Here is an 18273-nt window from a genome sequence, read left to right on the forward strand (position 1 = left end):
TTAAAAAGAAAAGGAATCTGTTGCTGACAGATCGCGTTCAAGGGAACCGCTGTCCGGGCAGATGTGGACGAAGACAACGGAGCAACAATGGCGCATCCATTCCGCATTCAGCGAACGAAAACATGGGCATTTCACCTAGATGCCCGCGTTGTTCCGCACGCGAGACAGAACGACAATCACACACGAAAATCGCACACACAGTCCAACGTAGCCAGGGCTACACACATGCAGCCCGTCTTCCGTGCTCTGCCGACGCAGAGAGGGAAGTCGCAGAAAAAGCGAGTGCAAAAACTATTGATACCTGATACAAGCGTATCACACAGGACGCACGGCTTCCGCATTTCAGTCCCTACACAGAAGGCCGAGAGGGACCAAAAGCCGCATCGAAAAACAGGCAAACGCACCTCGACACACAGGTCAGAAAGGGTGAATGGTTCAGGCAGCGATGTGCGCTACTACAGCGACGAAACAGGAACCATGCAACAAGCAGAGAACTGCCCAATGCACTCAGCTGAGGGAGTTCGGGTGTGCGTTGACTTCAATGCCCGAGGCAGCGCACTGGATCTTCCACTGGGATCGACGCGTGCCTTCCCTCCGACGGCTCTTCCCTCGCACTTCGCCACTGTGGGTCTGCTGCATTGTGGAAAGGTAGAGAGACGCGGCCGGAGCTGGTACTCACCGCGTTACGTTTCAGCAGGTAGGCAAAAAGAAACTGTGACCTCTTCCAAACTTCTCTTTCGCGTCCTTTTTTCGGGGGACGGGACCTTTTCTTTCGAGCACCTCACACCTCGCTTTGGGATTTACACTTTGCGTCATGTACCAGCGAACCCCAGAACCGCGAGAAACGGCGTATCTACACACTAGCCGGCAAAAATTCGGGAAAAAAGTCACCGCCCCCGCGCGCCTGGTTACCGGCAAGATATATTGCACCCCGGAACCATCGGCGCATTCCCTCTCCGCGCGGTGTACGTACACTGCACCTAGGATAGAGTGCATCCCTATAATTTGCTCCGCGCAAGGGTTCGATCCCCATTTCCTCCAAAAACAAAACGCCGTACATTCGGCCGGTCATCACCCCTTATTTGGTTGGACTGACGAGTTAACTCTGCACACGACAATCCAGTGGTTTTCCGGGGCTCCTCGTCCCCTCCGTCTGGGTCTCCTCGACCAGGACGCAGCCCCTGCGTCGCGGCCGTTCCTCGGTGCATCCCCACGACTTCCTCTTCAGAGTCTTTTCGACTTTTGCCGGGCTTTAGGAAGCGGCGGGGCGTCGTCTCACCAACGCCGCGGCCATGTTGCCAAACCCTTTGTCTCTGGGATCTCCCGTGAACGCAGGCGCCTTCGCGACGGTGACGACAGGTGCGGGCGGAACCGGCTCGGCCGCCTGGGTTTGCGGGGCGGGCGCAGGCGCTGCCGGACTTGGCGGCGCCTTCACGTTCGCCGGCGACGAAGGCGCACTCACAGGGGCTGCCACGGCAGGTTTCTCCGCCGCCTTGGGTTTCGCAGGCTCCGCCCTCGCCCCACTGTCCCTGTCCACATGCGACGGCGAAGCCGGACTCGCAGCCTTCTTGGCAGTCAGCGTCCCCGGCACGGCCCGCGTGCCTGCCGGGCGAGCCTTCGCGGTCTTGGCAGTCGCCGGCGTCGGCGCAGCAGGCGCGGGGTTGCCGACTCGACCGCGCGCGGCCGGAGAGGCTTGGCGACTCGAGGCAGACCGTGCAGCGGTCGCCGAGCGGCTGGGTGAGGCGCTGGCGGTTCCTGGGAGGCAGAAAGAGGCGGGGAAACCACACAGCGCATGGAAAAAACGGAACGCGAGCAGGTGGACAGGAGGCAAAGTCGCGGAGGCACGGGGGCCACGCTCCGCGGCGCGAACGGTCGCGGGGCATGTGAACGGAATTGTGCAAGGGGCACGCACGCGGCGAAGACACGCGGAAGGCTGAATGGGGCGAAATGAGAAGAAGCCGAGGGGCCAAGGACCCAGAGCGAGAGAAATGGAGCGGGAGAAAGGAGTCACGGACTTTGCGGCGACGGGGAGAAGACGCTGCCACTCGCGGGGGAAACGGGGGAAGAACGCGAAACCCTGACGGGACGCGAAACTAGGGGCGCCGCACACGAGGACCGGCGCGGCGCGACCCACGGCCGCGACCTGCAGTGACGTTGGGGCTGCCGGCTTACGTGTCTTCTTTCCGCCCGCTGCCTTCGTCTTGCTTTTGGCCTTCGCTCCGTCCCCTTTCTTCGCCTTCTTTTTCTTCTCGTCTCGACCGTGCGCGTCCGAGTCGCTGGCCGACCGCGCCTCTTCCTTGTCGGATGTCACCGCCTCCTTGCCTTGCATCGAGTTGGAACCTTTGGTGATGGTGGAGCCCGACGAAAGCTGGGACTGAAGCTGCGCGGCCTCTTCCGCGGGTCCCCGCTGGGCGCTCTCGAGCGCGGCCACGCGCTCGCGAAGCGCCGCCAGCTCATCTTGAAGCTCGTCGATGTGCGCGTTCTTCTCTGTGAGTTCGTCTTGGAGATCGACCAGCTGAGTCTGAAGAGCAGCGAACGGACACACACGCCAAGCCGCGCTAACACCGAACCCTAGGTCTGGGGATCGTGGCCAAGACACGAGTTTAAACTGGGAGTCCTGCTTGCGGCAAGTGTCCCCCCTCCCAGCTGCCGGTGCCTCAGTCGTCTCTCCACATTGTAAAGCGGCTCAGAACTGAACGTGGATCGTGCGGCGGCCCACGTCCTGGCGTCACAGATTTTAGGAGCTCCGCGCTGCTGACAGCACACCCTGACTACTACGCAGAGCCTATTTATATATATATATATATAGAGAGAGAGAGAGAGAGAGCCGACTTCTGTTGCCACATCGGAGGCGCAGTCACACGCCTCAACACCTGAATTTATCCCGACACTCAACAGTGTGCTGGGTCCGGACTCATTCTAAATCGGCAGGTAGAAACCATCGATATGTGGCAAGAGAGATGAAAAAAAAACCTGTACCTGACGACCTACGTCGGTGGTGGCGGGGAGTCCGCACGGATTCTGCGCGCCTCGACGTCTTTCAAGCGGCGTTGACTCCTCCGACGGATGTGCGTGTTCTAGCAGTGTGTGACGGCTGAGAGGGCTGAGACTACCGTTCGCGAATGCAAAAGCCGCCGCAGGCCGGAGGAGGCTTACATGGGAAACCGTCTCTGTGGGGAGTATCCACGCCGTACCTTAAGACCGGAGACAGTGCGCGTGTGCACAGTGTTTGCGAGATTAATGTGGGTCTTGAGATCGTTGACGCAGTCGTTTGCCGCAGCGAGCTCGGTGTACAGCTTGGCGTTGAGTTTGCGGAGCTCCGCTTCGGCCGCGCGAGCCTCCTCGACCTCCACCAAAAGTCGAGAGCCGTAGCGTTGGAGAATGCAGACGTCGTAGCCCAGGGAGCGCAGGGTCTATTTGAGGACAAGAAGAGACAGCGTGCCAAGAATGGACCTCAAGTGGCCGCCACACACGCGCCGGAGCTCCCGCGTGCATGAGATCAGAGAGGAAGGACGTGCGCGCGCGGAAAAGCCCAACCGACGGATCATTTCAAGGTTTTCCGTGCGGGATTCCACACACGCGTGGCGCAGCGACTGAAAAGCAAAACGCAGGCGGTGAGCCGGCTCAGCACATCCTCATCTCGAAGCGCTCAGTAGCCGACACCCGTCGCCGCCGGTGATCGGTGACTTCACACACACATGAGCGTATGTACAAACCCCGTTGAACCGAGCAGGCCATCCGAGAGCGAAAGAGAGACCACAGGATAGACTCGGCGAGATTACCGAATCCGCAGTCGACGAGTTAATTTCCTCGAAATGCGGGAGGGACTGGGGTGCCAAAAGCAGCGTGGCTTTCTCCACCTTCAGCTTGTCCACCAGATTCCTCAGGGAATCGTTTCGCTTCATCAACTCCTTGTATTCGCCTGAGGAGCGGTGTGGATTCCAGAGGCAAACACGCGCGTCTCTCGCATCATCACACCTCTAAAAGTCTGCATGCGCGGTCCCTTTCGCGCTTCTCCCTCTCGGCGAAAAACCTCCTAATCGCCCACACGCTTCACACGCCTCTCACGGGCGTCGGTCACACTGGGAAACCTCCCAAATAGACGCTTGCTGACTGTGCCGCTCTGCCGCCGACTGCCTCTCGCGGGGTTCGACGTCGTAAGCGTTTTCGCCATGGCAGATACGACTCCACACTACGACCCTTACTGGTGAGAAGGCGGTAGTCCACGTTCCGCTCAGAGAGTTGGATCGAGATTTCTTCGATCTTGCTCATCAACTTCCCGAATTTCGCGTTCGTGTCTTCCTCGACGGTCTTCTTCTCCTGGCGACGCTGGAGCTCCGCCTTGAAGTCCATCAACGCCCCCAGCAGGCGTTCGCAGTGGTCCGAGAACTCCACCCTCTCCAGCTGTACAGGCAGCGGACGCGAGGAACAACTCTCTCGAGGGTCTGCACTTCTCTGCCCCGCTGTCAAGGCCTGCCGCGAAACGCTTTTCCCCGCTTAGGCATGCGTTTTACAGCTACTTCATGAATACAGCGGCAGCGCGGCGGTGAGGACTTTCAAGCGGCGGATTACTAGTGGACACTTCCTTCAAGTGTTTACAAAGAACAGCTGCCTATTAGACGTCCCCACCAAAGTACTGAAGATTCTGTGTCACTTCTCGAAGCGGCCTGGCAATCTGCCTGCGAGGCGCGTTTCACGCGCGTGTCTCTCGCTGCGTGCAACTTGCCGCTTCAACAACCGCTCAGCCCCTCGCCTCGGTGTCGGGACGACGCGGGTCCTTCCCTAGGACAGATGACGCGCGGAAAGAAAAGAAAAAGCGTCTCACCATGGCCCGTTTGAATCGCAGCTGCATTTCCCTCAGTTTGTTGAAGAAGTGGTCTCTCAACTCGCCGAGCGCCCGGCGCATCTCCTGCTGCTCGTACAGCATCGCGAGCATGTTTTGCTCCCATGGTGTCAACAAGGACAGGACACTCTCCGCGATTCTCTGCCTTTTCTCCTCATTGGTCTACCAAGACAGGAACAACCGAAAACAAAACCATGTGTGCTACCGTCCGCGCTCCTCCCACGACCACCCCCCCCCCCCACCCCGCGCGGCCAGCATCGGAGACAGGAGCTGCGACACACATCCTCGCAGATGTGCGTTGGGCGCGCACGCGCATGCCCGCCGGGAGACGGTGACGCCTTTTCTTACGCAAGACGCAAAAACGTCGAGAGAAAGGTTTACGTGGGGACTGTCAGCTGTCGTTCGTCAAGACGTTGAACACCGGCTCACGGGGCGCGAGAAGCGCGGGTTCTCACCTGCAGCTCGACTTCGTCCGCCTCGCTGATTTTACTCTCAAGGACCGGCGCGCCGTCCTCTCTGGGCACCTTGGCGCTCGGGACGAGCCCCAGAACTTCCTCGACCTGCTCCAGTGTCTGTTTGTCTTCGGCGTGTTCCGAGGGGGTCTGAAGAACCACCGGAACGAGACAGCGCAGACGTGGCGGAAGAAAAACGCAGCGCGTGGCATATTCCAGCCAGGCACCTGTTTGAGTGCTTTTCAGGCTTGTGGGGGCGTTTCCACGGAGATGTGAAAAGGCATAGTCACGAGGCATCTGTCTGCGCAGGACGACGCATCTGCACGCCCTATGAGTGTATGTGGACAAGTGCTGGGGTCTACGCAAGTGTCCAAGACAGGGACGAGGATGGGAGGACCGAAGAGCGCGCACATCTAGAAGCACGTAAACAGATCGAATATCGACTGAACAACAGACAATGGACACGAAAAATATTCAAGCATAACAAAGTGTGGAATCCTCCACGTGGTGGAACCCTTGAGGCGTTTCCGCAAACAGCCACGAAAGAGGAGAACGGAGGTGACGTACGCTGCGCGCAGTGGGAATCCCTTCCCCCCGCATGATGCTTAAAGTGTTCTCAAGAAGTCGACTGTGTTCAGCCACCGCCGTGTCGTCGTCCACGAGGCCTCGAGAGGCCTGGGCTTGCATGACCATCAAACGCCTGCGGCAAGCCAGCAGGAAAAAGTAGACAACCCAAGAAAAGGCCGATAAGCAGAGTGGGAACAACGAGAACTTGCATGCATGAGCACTGCGGGAGAGACTGCTCGTCTGCGTAGTTCTAGTTCCACTCTGTAGTTTGTGTTTGCCGTCAGCACACGTGTTATCACACCCTGGATACGACTCCAGGGACCGATTTAGTTCGAGGCAATACTGGCAGACCGTTCAAGGAGCCCCGTTGACGTCGGCCCGTAAGTGTGTTTTGAGTTACCAGCTTCTCCCTCACGATTGCTTCCACCGAGTCATCATCTGCAGTCCGATGCAAGCTCGCACGTGCTGATCAACGGCAAGTCAGCGTCGTATTTCGGTTTTCCCCTCCCCGTTCTTCTTTGGTTTCCAAACAAACAACCGCCGAGAAGTTTCGAGCAGGCCGCACTCAAAGACTCCGGAGCTATCCCTCGTGACGCAGCGTTTCAACTGTCGTTCCTGACGCGAGATGCGCAGATCTCTATATGCCCAGGGTCTCCACGGGGGAACCCCTCCTGCGTCTCGCTGCCTGCATTCTGGCTGACCAACGAGGCAGACCTCGGATTGACTGGCGCAAAAGACTCACACCAACCCCACAAACATGCATACATATATATACATATATATACATATATATACATATATATACATATACATACATATATATACACATATATACATACATATGTTTGATACATAGAGAGACCCCTGAGAGGTACGGAGGGGTGTTCTCCGTTTCAGGTGCATGCATTGCTGTCGAGCAGCGGTGGCGACTGCCGCTTCGCGACTTACGCAAGGACGTCGTTGATCATCGCGTAGGCGAGGGGCTTGACTTGATCGATGTCGGGGAACATGAGGCCTTTGAAGGCGTCCGAAGAGGAACTGAAGTCGAAGTAGTCAGCTGCGAGTTCTCCTGAGAATCCTCTCCCGGCCGCCGCCATCTTATCCGCGGGCAGCATGCCTTGCTCTTGGAAGGCCTTGATGAAATCCGCGAATCGCGTGGTGCGTTCGAACAGCTTCTTTTGCGCGTCAGTCAGCTGTTCGTCGTCGTCGATCTCCGGCAACGACGCAGAAGAGCTTTGCAGCTTCATGTTGGGGCGGTTTTCGACCGCCGGCACGCTCGCGGTGAAAAGAACGGAGAGACCCAACTTGTTGAGGATCGCCGAGCTGTACCGCGCTTGGAGGTTGAGGTCCTGGACGCGCTGCTGCAGTTTCTTCACGGACTCGTGCTCCGTCTTGAAGCGGCTGCGCGGCAAGAGGGACAGGACCGTGACACGCGAGAATGGAGAGAGAGCGACGGTTCGGGCCCGCGAATCGCGATTCCACGCAAGAGCAGAAAAGACGAGGGACCAAATGTAAACAACGCATCGTTTTTTTTCGCTTTTACCGCCTGCAAGCGAGCCCGTAAAGGCAGATGGACGAGGAAGTTAAGGAAACCAAACAACTACTATCTAGGACCGGAAGACCCAACTCGCTGCAACAGCGACCACTCTTCGTCTCGAACTCTCCGCCCTGTCTCCCGCTGGGGCTTCTCGCCAACTTACAACGTCAGTCTGGAGACGGCCTCGAGACCGAGAGCCTTTGCCTTCTTCAGCTTTTCGAGCAGCACTTTCTTTTCGCTCCGCAAGCGCACGACCTTTCCCTCCATCTTCATTTTGTCTTCCTTCAGCTGTTCCTTCTCCTCGGAATCGTCAAAGTCTTCCTCGCCTTCGTCGACGAGGCCTTCCGACGCCGCGCTGGCCTCGCCGTCCGCCTTGTCGACTTTCTCCGAAACTTCGGTCGAGGGCTTTGACTTCCCGATCTTTTTCTTTGACACTTTCTTCTTCGGGTTCTTCAGCGCGGATTTCGGCGAGGGCTTCGCCACGGACACGCCGCGAGCGAGCTCGGCGCCTGCCTCTTCGATGCCTTCGGGGCTTTCGCTTCTCTTCTTCAACGCAGACTTCTTCATGCCCTCGCCCGCAGCCTTTTTCTTCTCGCCGGCGAAGCTGACGCGACTTGGGCTCGACGCCTGGTCCACGTCTTCGACTTGAACTACGTCGTCCACAATCCGGACCGTCGCCTTCACTTTCCCCTCGCCCTTCTTCCCCGTCGCATGGTGCACTTCGTTCTTCGCCGCCTCCGCACTGGAAGCGGCCTTCTCGGTGCGCTCAGGGCTCGGCGATACCCCTCTGGAGGAAGGCGCCGAGTCGTCCTTTCGCGCCTTCTCCTCGCAGCTCTCTTCGTCGCTGAGCGCGAGCCTGACCCTCGCGGGCGACCGGTCTGGGGCCTCCTCCGCGTCCACGTCCCAGTCGACATTCTTCATGCGCGCCTCCGACTCCGAAAGACCTCCCTCCTCGCCCTCCTCGCCCGAGGACGACGCCGCCTCTTCGTAGCGGTCGTCGATGTCTTCCAGTTCTTGCACCGTTGCGTCAATGGCCGGCTCGATTGTGTCCAGATGCCCGAGAGAAAGGGATCCGTACGACTCGGAGTCCGTTCCGCCGCGACTCTGAGCAGGAGCACGCGCATAACGTGGAACCGAAGAATCGCGCGCGCGCGCGGGGGGGGGGGGGGGGGGGGGGAAGGAGGATGAAAACACGGACGCAGCGAAGGCACGCAGCCCGAAGGAAGAACTTGGAACACAGACCCTCTCCCCGCAATTGATCCCACCTCTCGAATTGCCGATCGGAAACGAGGTCTCCAGAGGGACAGGCAACTTCACCTACACAAAGGTCCCCCGTTTTGACCCAGTTACACGCCAAGCGCGACAGAAACGGACTGCGCAGATTTTTCCTTACCAGCCTGCTCGCTTGCTTCCTGGCGAGGAACCCAAACGCCTTCGTCAGGCTGACTCCCGCGCCATCGCCGGAGTAGATGTCACCGCTGTTCAGTTTGTCGATGGTGCGGAGGTTCTGCTTCGCCGCCGCCAGGGTGTCCAGACGGCGGAACCCTTCAAATCCCGAGATGCCTTGAGAGCTGAGAAGACACACGCAGGCCTCCGGACGGCAAAGTCGAACACGGCTGCTGCGGAGATGCGGATCCGCGACGGGTTCGCGGGGCCGCTCGAGTGACAAGCGAGACAAGAAACTCGCCCTCCAGAACCTCCGATTCAGGAAAAACGAACCAAGATGCTTCGTCCGAAGCGAGCCCCGAACTCTGCACACAGAAAACGATCGCCAAGTCTCTCTCGCGGTCGGCCCACACGGAGACAAAACGGCGATCGACTCTGGGCCGCTCTCTTCGCCCAGGGTAAGGCGACGAAAAAAGTGGACGAAACGCAGGAAGTGGACAAAAAAACCGGAATGAGAGAGAGAGCGAGAGAAGGAACCGAATCCTAAAAGGCAAACCGACACGACGGAAGGACATGCCTGCGTAGCGTCTTTCTCTTTGAGAACGTTGAGGATCCCCCGAACGCCCCAGCCGACGGCTTCGTGGCCTTCATGATGAACTGCTGGAATTTGTTGATCTTTTTCTCCAAGTCGACCTGAAACAAGAACATCCAAAACGAAGCCAAGGGCCCAGCGTCGGGGAACTGGCGCACCCAGAAATCACGCATGCAAAACGCACACTTTCGTGCTCGGCAAAGGAACAGGAAAGCTGAAGCCCACCTCCCGCAGTCGGCTTTTCTCTGGCCTTCACGCGTCTCGGGCCAGGGACGGAGTCCGTGCGGCAGGGACAGAGGAGACACCCCACAGCGGCAAAGAAGGCCGAAACGGGTACAGTTTGACGCGACGCGACCAAAGTACGCAAGACGCAAACGAGAAAATGAAACGTCAGTCCGTGGGCGGCTGCCGAATCAGCCGCCAGTCAATGGCTTGGAGACCCCGCCTAGCGCGAGTGAGACAGTCACGCGTGTCTGAAAGACACCACACCACACACGCAGCTAAACACGCCAGCAAAGGCCCATCCGAAATACCACCCACGAAGTCGGCGACTGCGGCGCAAGCGTGCACGCTTCCAATGTCGAGAGATTCTTACCTTCAGTTGTTGAACCTCTTCGTTGTTTTCCGGGCTTTGTGCGGCACGTTGAGGCAAGTGATCGAACAGGCCTGCGCCTGCCAAGGCCTTCAGCTGCGACTGCAATCTGCAAAATGCATCAGTCAAGAAAAAGAGCGCCACGAGAGCATACGCAGAGAAGAGCATAGGCTACGAGTGTAGCGAGACCACTAGGCCTATATATAGATCGGAAAGGAACAGGAGGATGAACACCAAAACCCTGGCGTAGCCACATCTCTCGGAGACAAATTGCCGGGGTCCTTTGAGTCGGAGTCGTGACGCAGACGAAGCTGGGACTCAGTCCCGAAGTCCCGCTCATTCGCCTCACGTACAGGAATATACATATATATACACTCTATAGATATAGATATATATACTATACGTATATATCTGGGTATGCGCCATCGTGCTTGCCTTTGCTATGGTGGCCACCGTGGGGTCTATCGTGCACGCACGCACAAGCTAAGGAAAGCCAACGAGTGCGCCCCAAAACTCTTTACCGTCGTCCGCTAGGTCGGCGGGGGACTGCCGATCTCACTTCGGCGCCTGTTTCTGTCCTCTATGGGCCTAGCGTCGCTCGTCTATCCAACTGGAAAAGGCTAACGGAACGGGTAGTACCGCATACGATACGTTCTAGACAGAACAGTCGCATGTCACATAGTGCTTTCCACGCTTCTGCTTCGTGCTTACCTTAGAATCAGCTTTTTCTGTTGAGCGATGAGAGATTGTTCCGGAGAGAAGAAGTTGGCGCTGACTTTCTTTTTAATGGATTTGCACTTGAGCGCGAATCGAAGAGTCGAAAAGGAAGTGTCGAGATACATGTTCGAAGGATGGACGGCAACCAGCACAGACGCCCGACTGTTGCCTCCGAGAGCTTTCTGAAAATCAAAGTTGAGTCGACAGTGACCGTGAAAATAAAAACAAACGGAAAGACGAACGGCCTTAACCCGCCACGAAGGACGAGTGCAAGCGAAAGCAGTGGTACGCGGCCCCTAGGTTAGGCATGGAGTTCTGCTCCCTCGACAAGTCACTTTCTCACCTGCAGCAGCCTTGTGAGTTTTGAGTCTCTCCATGGAATGTACACTTCCTTGTCTCCCTTCTTCTGTTTCCCTTCAGCCTGCAGCTGAGCTTGTTTGGACAACTTCGAAATGACCTCGCTGAACACAGCCACACAGAAACCGGAACATGGCCGACGTTGAAATGGCGACGACAGATCTCCCTGAACCATTCGTCTTCCGCATTCGTCATTGAGTGCCGTTAAAACCGTCCTCTGAATTGCGAAGCATGCACCTGAAGTCAAGAGCCAATCCCCATACTCGTCTGTGCGGAGGGCCCATCCACAGAGCGATGTCGCAGGGACAACCTGTGGAGGCGAAATCGGCGAGCTAAAGCGAAAGGAGTACGGCCTTCCGTCTTCTGGCCCCCAAGTCCCAGTGCTTCCGCAGAAAAGGCACTGTCTCAAACAACGCTTCCAAGCGAAGGCGGAAGGAAAACGCGAAGAGGCAGTCCAAGATACTTCCAGCACCACAAGGGAGCGGCCGTTTGTCGGATGCCCTTCAACACATCTCTTTACGGGTTTTATCGAAAAACTGCGGAGCGCATGTCTGAACCAAAGAAACTACACAGATTTTGAACTCCCGACGAAAGCGGGGATTCGATCGAGGACTTACGACAAGAGGAAAAGGGACTTGTTGATGGCTTTGCCTTCTTCCATAACAAGCTTCGCGTTCTCGACGCCCTCCGACGCGCGACCAGCCTTCTCATTTCCTGCCAGGTCGACGATCTTCAGCTCTCCTCGTCGGCTTACATTCGAGCCGTCCTCGAACGTGCGTGTGGACTCGAGGGTGATGGAGAAAACGACGTGAGACCTGGCGAGAAGGGAAACGCAGCGCGAAGAAGCGGTGATTCACGACTCCGCTGTCGAACGCGGGCTAGGAGAACCGTGGCGTAACCACAGCCAAATTAAGAGCCTCTCCGAAAAACACCTTTGTTGGAGTCCCCTTCCTCCGACAGTGAAAGACAAGACAGATTGCTCGTTCCCATCCAGGAGGCGTGCTGTAAGTTCAGTACCCCCCGTCGGGTCCCTAAAAAGGACCCAGGCAGAGGAATCCGAGACTGGTGGGAAACGGCGGCTCCGGTCCCAGGTGTGTCCTCCCGCGAGAGACGAAAACCACATCAAGGCGGACACCTACCGGGACGACGTCTCGTTGAAGTTCGTCCGCGCAAAATGTCTTCTCTGCTCAGCCCTGCAACGAAAGGTTGAAACAAAAAATGAAAGGATGCACACACACACACACAGCTTCACAATAGAAATGCACTGTCAGAGCGAACGCGACCGCGGGTGAAGGTAGCAGAGATGAAATGCACAAATGGAACCGCTTCTCTCCCGTAAGCACGCATTTACATAAACGTGGGTATATATATGTAGGTATATATATATATATATATATATATATGTACGTTTATATGAATATCGTAAAGTTCCAACTTCGACGTCCATCGACGCCTCGGAAGGTTTCCGAAAATCCAACTCGTGGCCGGTGACGGCGTGAGAGCATACACGATAGACAGCCTATGTCCGATGTGTGGACACGACAGACGAATCAGATCTTGTCCTGCAAGTTCTATTGCCGAGCATGTTTCCCTCATGGTCGAGCGCGTTCGCTTTCTCTTCCGAGTACTCAGGCTTTCCTTTTAGTGAATTCGTACATGACACATGCGGCTTACTTAGCAATTAAACTCATTGCTTCCTCCATTGTGGCCACTGTCTCCTCGTGCAGACCGACAACGACAAACCCTCTCTTCGGGTCTTCCTTAACTTCCAGATTCTCGACGGCTCCGCCCTTGGGCGATTCTTGCAGCAAATCGTTCACCCTCTCCAGGTAGATTTCGACGTACGAAACACGCATCAGATATTCCTGGTGGAAACAGGGAAAACGCACGACGCCAGCAGACTGCAGAGAAGTCCAGAGACGCGACACCGGTCCACGGAACTCCTGTCTTCGTGAGGCGTGCGCACTCTCCAAAGAAATTATCACGTGTAGCTACGCCGGTGTCTTGAGACTGTGTATGAAGACACAAGCAAATCAAAAGAGAAGGAAAACAACGTCTACGCAGACAGCGCGAGTCGTTTGAGAGAAACGCAAAACGGTTTTCCGAACGGGGTTGTATGGATTGTTTCATAAGGAAGGAAAGGCGTGTTTCCACAGAATGGAAACGTGAGAGTTCGGAACCATAACAGAGACGGCTTTACGGTGCGTCGGGGCTGTTCTGCTCCGTGATTCTTGTTGAAGCTTAGAATCCAGAAAAAGGCTTAAAACCGAGCAAACCGAAGAGAAACATCGCGCAAAGCATCACACCTAGGGTCTCTGACGGGAGAAACTGAATCCGCTTCTCAAACTCCTGGGTCTCTCTGCGTAAGACCCTACCGTGTTCTCATTTTCAGATTCAGCTTCGTCCCGATCTTCTTTTCCATTCGATTCGCCTTCCTCGCCCTGTTGTCTCTTCATTTCCCGTTCTTCCTCCTTCAGCAAAGAGGGATCCGTGACGCAGTCGAAAAACTCGGCAAGCGATCGCGGCAGAATACCAGGGTCGTCAGCAACTCCCATAATCGAGTGCGTCTTTCCAGAACCTGCAGCAAAAACATGTGGAATCGCATATATATCAACGGGTAACGTGAATCCCGCGAAGTGACCAGAAGTCATTCCCTGCATGCATCCCGAGCTCGTTGGCTGTTTCTCCGCACGCACACACACACGCATCAGGAGACACTTTCCCCATCGACACATAATTTCCACCTGGGCGCTGAACGGGACAGTGGCGGGTCCGGTCTGATCTCTTCCCGAATGCAGCGCCACGATTTTGACACACCAACACAGGCAGGATTTGCCTATACAGTATGCCAAGACACGCACACACTGCCGGATATACAGCCCAGAGCGTCTCGGCCTGCAGCGTATATCTCAGTGTCGTTCAAACGGGGCGTCTGCACACCACAGACGTCCGAATCCCTCACAACCACAGGATCGCCTCGACACTCACGCGCGCGGTAACAAATCCCTGAGCGGCATTTTCTGTGGAAACAGCGTGGCCGTCAAAGCCCTTGGCGCCACACAAACAGGGCAACTGCCCAATGCGCAGTCATGGACAAGAATGTACATATATGTACATATATAATTATCAATGTATATATAGAGAGAGAAATACAGGGTGTACCTATGCAAATTTTCGTATTCATACGCACAGGAGATTCACATGTCCCTCCGTCTCAAGAGCACTTGAGGGGTGCACACTTGCGACAGGCCGTAGAGAGCAAGGTCGCCGGGCGGTACTACGGTTTCTTCCTGTGAAAAGCCGAGATGGGCGAACGAGCCGGAGGACAGAGACACCACGGTGATTGCGTTCTGACGAGATGCCGACTGTGACTAGCGTACCTGTCTGTCCGTAGGCAAAAACGCATCCGTTAATCCCTTTGAAACAATCCAGAACGATATCCTTCGCAACATAGTCGAAGACCTCAGCGTTGTGAGCTGCGACCATGCACACGCATCAACGCAACCAAGATCCAGGCTCAGCAGGAAAAGGGACAAACAGGTTGCCTGCTTAAATCCCAGTACATGCAGTGGCAGATCGAGACGTGTACACCAGCTGACTGTAGGCGTGCGTATTATCTCCATCCCCACCAGAGGAACACACGGTTGGTGTAGGTAGGCATAGGTCACCTCTGGGGTTCTGGGTCACCGAGGTTGCTCTTGAGCTCTGCATCTGTGGATACAGCCTTCTGTCCCCGTCCACAAAAGACGTACTTCTGATTAGATACATTCTTGTTTCCATCCATATAGGAACATGAATGCATCTCTCAGCATATAGATAGGCAAGGAGAGCGTGAGGAAGCGTGGCGGGGGTACAGACTGGAAGCTCGTAACTATCGGGAGTTTGGGATATGGATTCGCACGTCGACGATCAGGCAACGCGAGAGGCAGGACCACTCGCAAACGGCTCGATATGCACAGGTCGGCTACGCGGATATGCAGACACACACGCGAGTGGAAACGTCTGTTTCTTCATCTCGAAACAAGGTGTTTCCTGGTAGCCGAGGCGCAAAACGTTCGGTTCTTAGCTCACTGTTGTCATCGAAGCAGCGGTCAAAAACGAAGTGTCTCTGAATAATGTCTTTCTGCCCTTGTGTCTTCTCCACAGCTTTCTTCATCGTCCCAGCCACGGATTTTCCTGCAGCTGCATAGCGGCTCTCTTCCATCTCCAGTTGCGAAGGAGGCTCCACAACGAGATCCAAAGTGTTCCGGTCGACCTTCCATGCTTTCACGTGCCGAGCCTCGACCTGGAGGGATCAAGACAGAAGCGCAAAAGCCAGCGCAACCAGCTCGTCGCATAATCCATTCGTATCGACAGCAGTGTCTCCTGAACCTGAAGATCCACGACGGTCAGTAACCCATCACCTTCTGCAGGTCCAGCTGAATATACATATATACGTGTACATATATATATATATATATATATACATACATACATACATACATACATACATACATACACACATACATACATACATACATACATACATACATACATACATACATACATACATACATACATACATATACATACATATACATATCATGAGGATGCAGCCGATGGATCGGCTGGACGACAGATGTTCAGGCAAAAACGGTAAAGAGGCAGAGAACAGCCAACCCGGAAGAAGGCGTCGGGGAAGCAGGTCAGGGGCAATAGATGCATTGGCAGCCGGATACGCGTGGATCGTTTGGTATCGGGATACATGGATAGAAGACCGCTAGCCACGTGAACGCAAAAAAGTGTAGATGAAGGCGGTAGAAGTAGCGCAAAACGGCTGGCTCAGTGTGAAATGAGTACGTAAAGAAATCGACAAAAAATGACTAGGCAAAAACGTGGGAGAAAGGCAAACATTCCGGGAAAACATTCGGCGTATAGGTCCATTCTCAGGTCGACAGCTAGATAGCGTACGCAAGCATTGGCCGCACATACTCACGTGTAAAGGAACGCACGCGTGAGAAAAGGCAGACGCATGTGACAGGCAGGTGTAGATGTGAGCAGATCCTGACTAAGCTATGCAGAGATTGTGGTACGCCCACGTGCGAAAACAGCGTAGAAACATGGATTTAAAAATACCGAACAGAAGTGATCCGGAGCGACAGCTAGGCAGACGAGATGGAGCGGGCTGCCAAACAGGTTGACCGCAAAGCACTTGGACACAAGCGAGAGAGGCAAGAAGGGAGAGAGGACACAATAACCAGATTGCCGACGAGCAAAGCATACAACGGCGATTGAGACACAGACGAAATGGAATCACATGCAGGTCGGAGGGCGGAGAAATAGATGCATGGGAAGACATGGTATTTAGAGCGTCCAGGATGACCACAAGAGACTGTGATGCGCCTGAGGAGCATAAATGCAGAACGATGGAACATCGGGGGGCTATCGACACAGAAATGGAAGGGCTCTTCGGACTGTCTCCACGAGACATGAATACGGAGAGGAAACCCCATGCGGCAAAAACGGCGACAGGAGGTAAATTACAAGCAGAAGTGCAGAGAGTAGATGTGTGCGTAGAACCATCCGAAAATGCACGCCTCCGAGAAAAAGCATTGAGGCAGACGACAGGACGAGACATCTCACGAGTGAGGCAAACCCCGATGAAACTGAGATTTTAGGCAGAGCTCGAGGCGGGGGGAAGGGGAAACGCGGGTGATCAAACGCGACAAACGACTGACACATTGGCGGCGGTCACGGACGCTGGAGACGAGAAACAGGAGAGAGCGAAGGAGATAGAGGAGCTGGAGCGAGAAACACAAGCAGGGGGAACTAGGCGGGAGAGGAAGCACAAAGAAAGGCATGAAAGTGCATATATAAAAACGAAGCTATATATATATATATATATATATATATATCCAGAGAGATGAGAGTGGACGACAGGATGGAGCAACGTAGGAACCACTGGAGGTGTGAGAGTGGCGTGGGATTGAGGCACAAGACGAAGAACAGGAACGAAAGCGAAGAGGGAGACAGACGTAGTGGAATGACGCAAGAAGAGAGGCGAGTACAGCGTAGGGGAAGTGGCTGTTTCTCGTGTTCCATCATGCGCAACCTCATGCCACAGAAGGTGGTGAGTCGGAAGGAGGCGGAATACAGATGCGGGCGTCGCTCCGTTCCCTCTTTTAGAGACTGCGTGGGAACCAGAGAAAAGCTCCGCACGGAGGGGAGGATAGTCAACACCGCGTTTCAGGCCTCCGGATGGCCAGCCGGTCGTTCACCACAGAGAGAAGAGAGGCAAAGAGCAGACTGAAGAAGAGAAACGCGAGAGGGACGAACCTCCTTAGGGAAGAGGGGACGCATACGAGTGCAGACTCGAATGCTCTCCTCCTTGTTGTCCTCTAAACCGACGAGGTCGTCCATGTTCCTGCCATCCAGAAGAGCTGGCCCGCTCGAGTCTTTGCCCTTCCCGTCCATCTTGTCTGAGAAGAAGAGGAAGCATCAAGAGTCTGGAGCTCCGAGTGGCGAAAGGGGAGTCTGAACTCGCTTTTTCCACTTTCCGGTCCCAAGTAGCTGTCGCTCGCCTCGAGTCTCTCTCTCGGGGCAACAGCGGGGGCCGGGAAATCGCGCGGAGCAGCGGCGGCGAAGTCTCGAGAGAAAAGCGCGCCTGTCCCTTTTTGCGGAGATTTCCACAAAAACCTGTCAGGCCTCGCGTTCCCAACAGGGTGGGGGATACAGAGGCACGCGAGGTTTCTCGGGCTCGCCGAGGACTGAGCGGCGCGAGGAACTTCCAGATTTTCAACCAAGGCCGGTCCCTCGCCCGTCCCCTGTAGAAGGGATTCGGGAATAAAGAAGAGCCCCAAGCCAAGAAAATGCAAAACCAGGGGGGCGAGTAGATTCGAGTTGGAGACAGCCGTCGTGTAGAAGCTGTGAATTGAGAGAGCGCACAGCGGCGCCCTGAAAAGGCAACAAAAAATTGAGTGTCCTCTCGCGGTTTGGGACTTGCTGTCAGCCCCGTCGGCTCAAAAAAACAAGCGGAGGCAGGAAAGGAAAACGGCTGCAAAAAGAGGGGAAAATAAGGAAACGAACCCCCGGTTTGAAATGCGAATACCAGGGTCCTTCTACCCTTCCATTTTGGAGGTTGGCAGAGAGGCTAGATACAACGAAAACGGAGATGTGTTTGGCCGACTCGGGCTGCATAGCCGTTGACCCAAGACACACGTGCCAGTCGAGAATGCGACGCAGGAAACTCTG

At 55.5% G+C, this 18273-nt stretch overlaps 1 protein-coding gene across 1 annotated transcript; it reads right to left on the reverse strand.

The window, feature by feature from the left end:
* Positions 1–1252: 1252 nt before the first annotated feature.
* NCLIV_034090 (putative kinesin heavy chain) lies at positions 1253–17496 on the reverse strand (the record flags this gene model as incomplete). Its single annotated transcript, XM_003883605.1, has 21 exons — positions 1253–2521; positions 3195–3413; positions 3783–3922; positions 4206–4404; positions 4826–5005; positions 5299–5445; positions 5863–5995; positions 6811–7263; positions 7563–8503; positions 8793–8970; positions 9420–9526; positions 9973–10078; positions 10681–10868; positions 11030–11147; positions 11661–11858; positions 12183–12236; positions 12718–12908; positions 13419–13621; positions 14424–14519; positions 15115–15328; positions 17359–17496. 21 exons carry the CDS (start codon positions 17494–17496, stop codon positions 1253–1255), a joined length of 5472 nt encoding a protein of 1823 aa, XP_003883654.1.
* Between the last annotated feature and the right edge of the window lie 777 nt (positions 17497–18273).

This window comes from Neospora caninum, chromosome VIII (genome assembly GCF_000208865.1).
Source record: "Neospora caninum Liverpool complete genome, chromosome VIII".
Classification (NCBI taxonomy): Eukaryota; Apicomplexa; class Conoidasida; order Eucoccidiorida; family Sarcocystidae; genus Neospora; species Neospora caninum.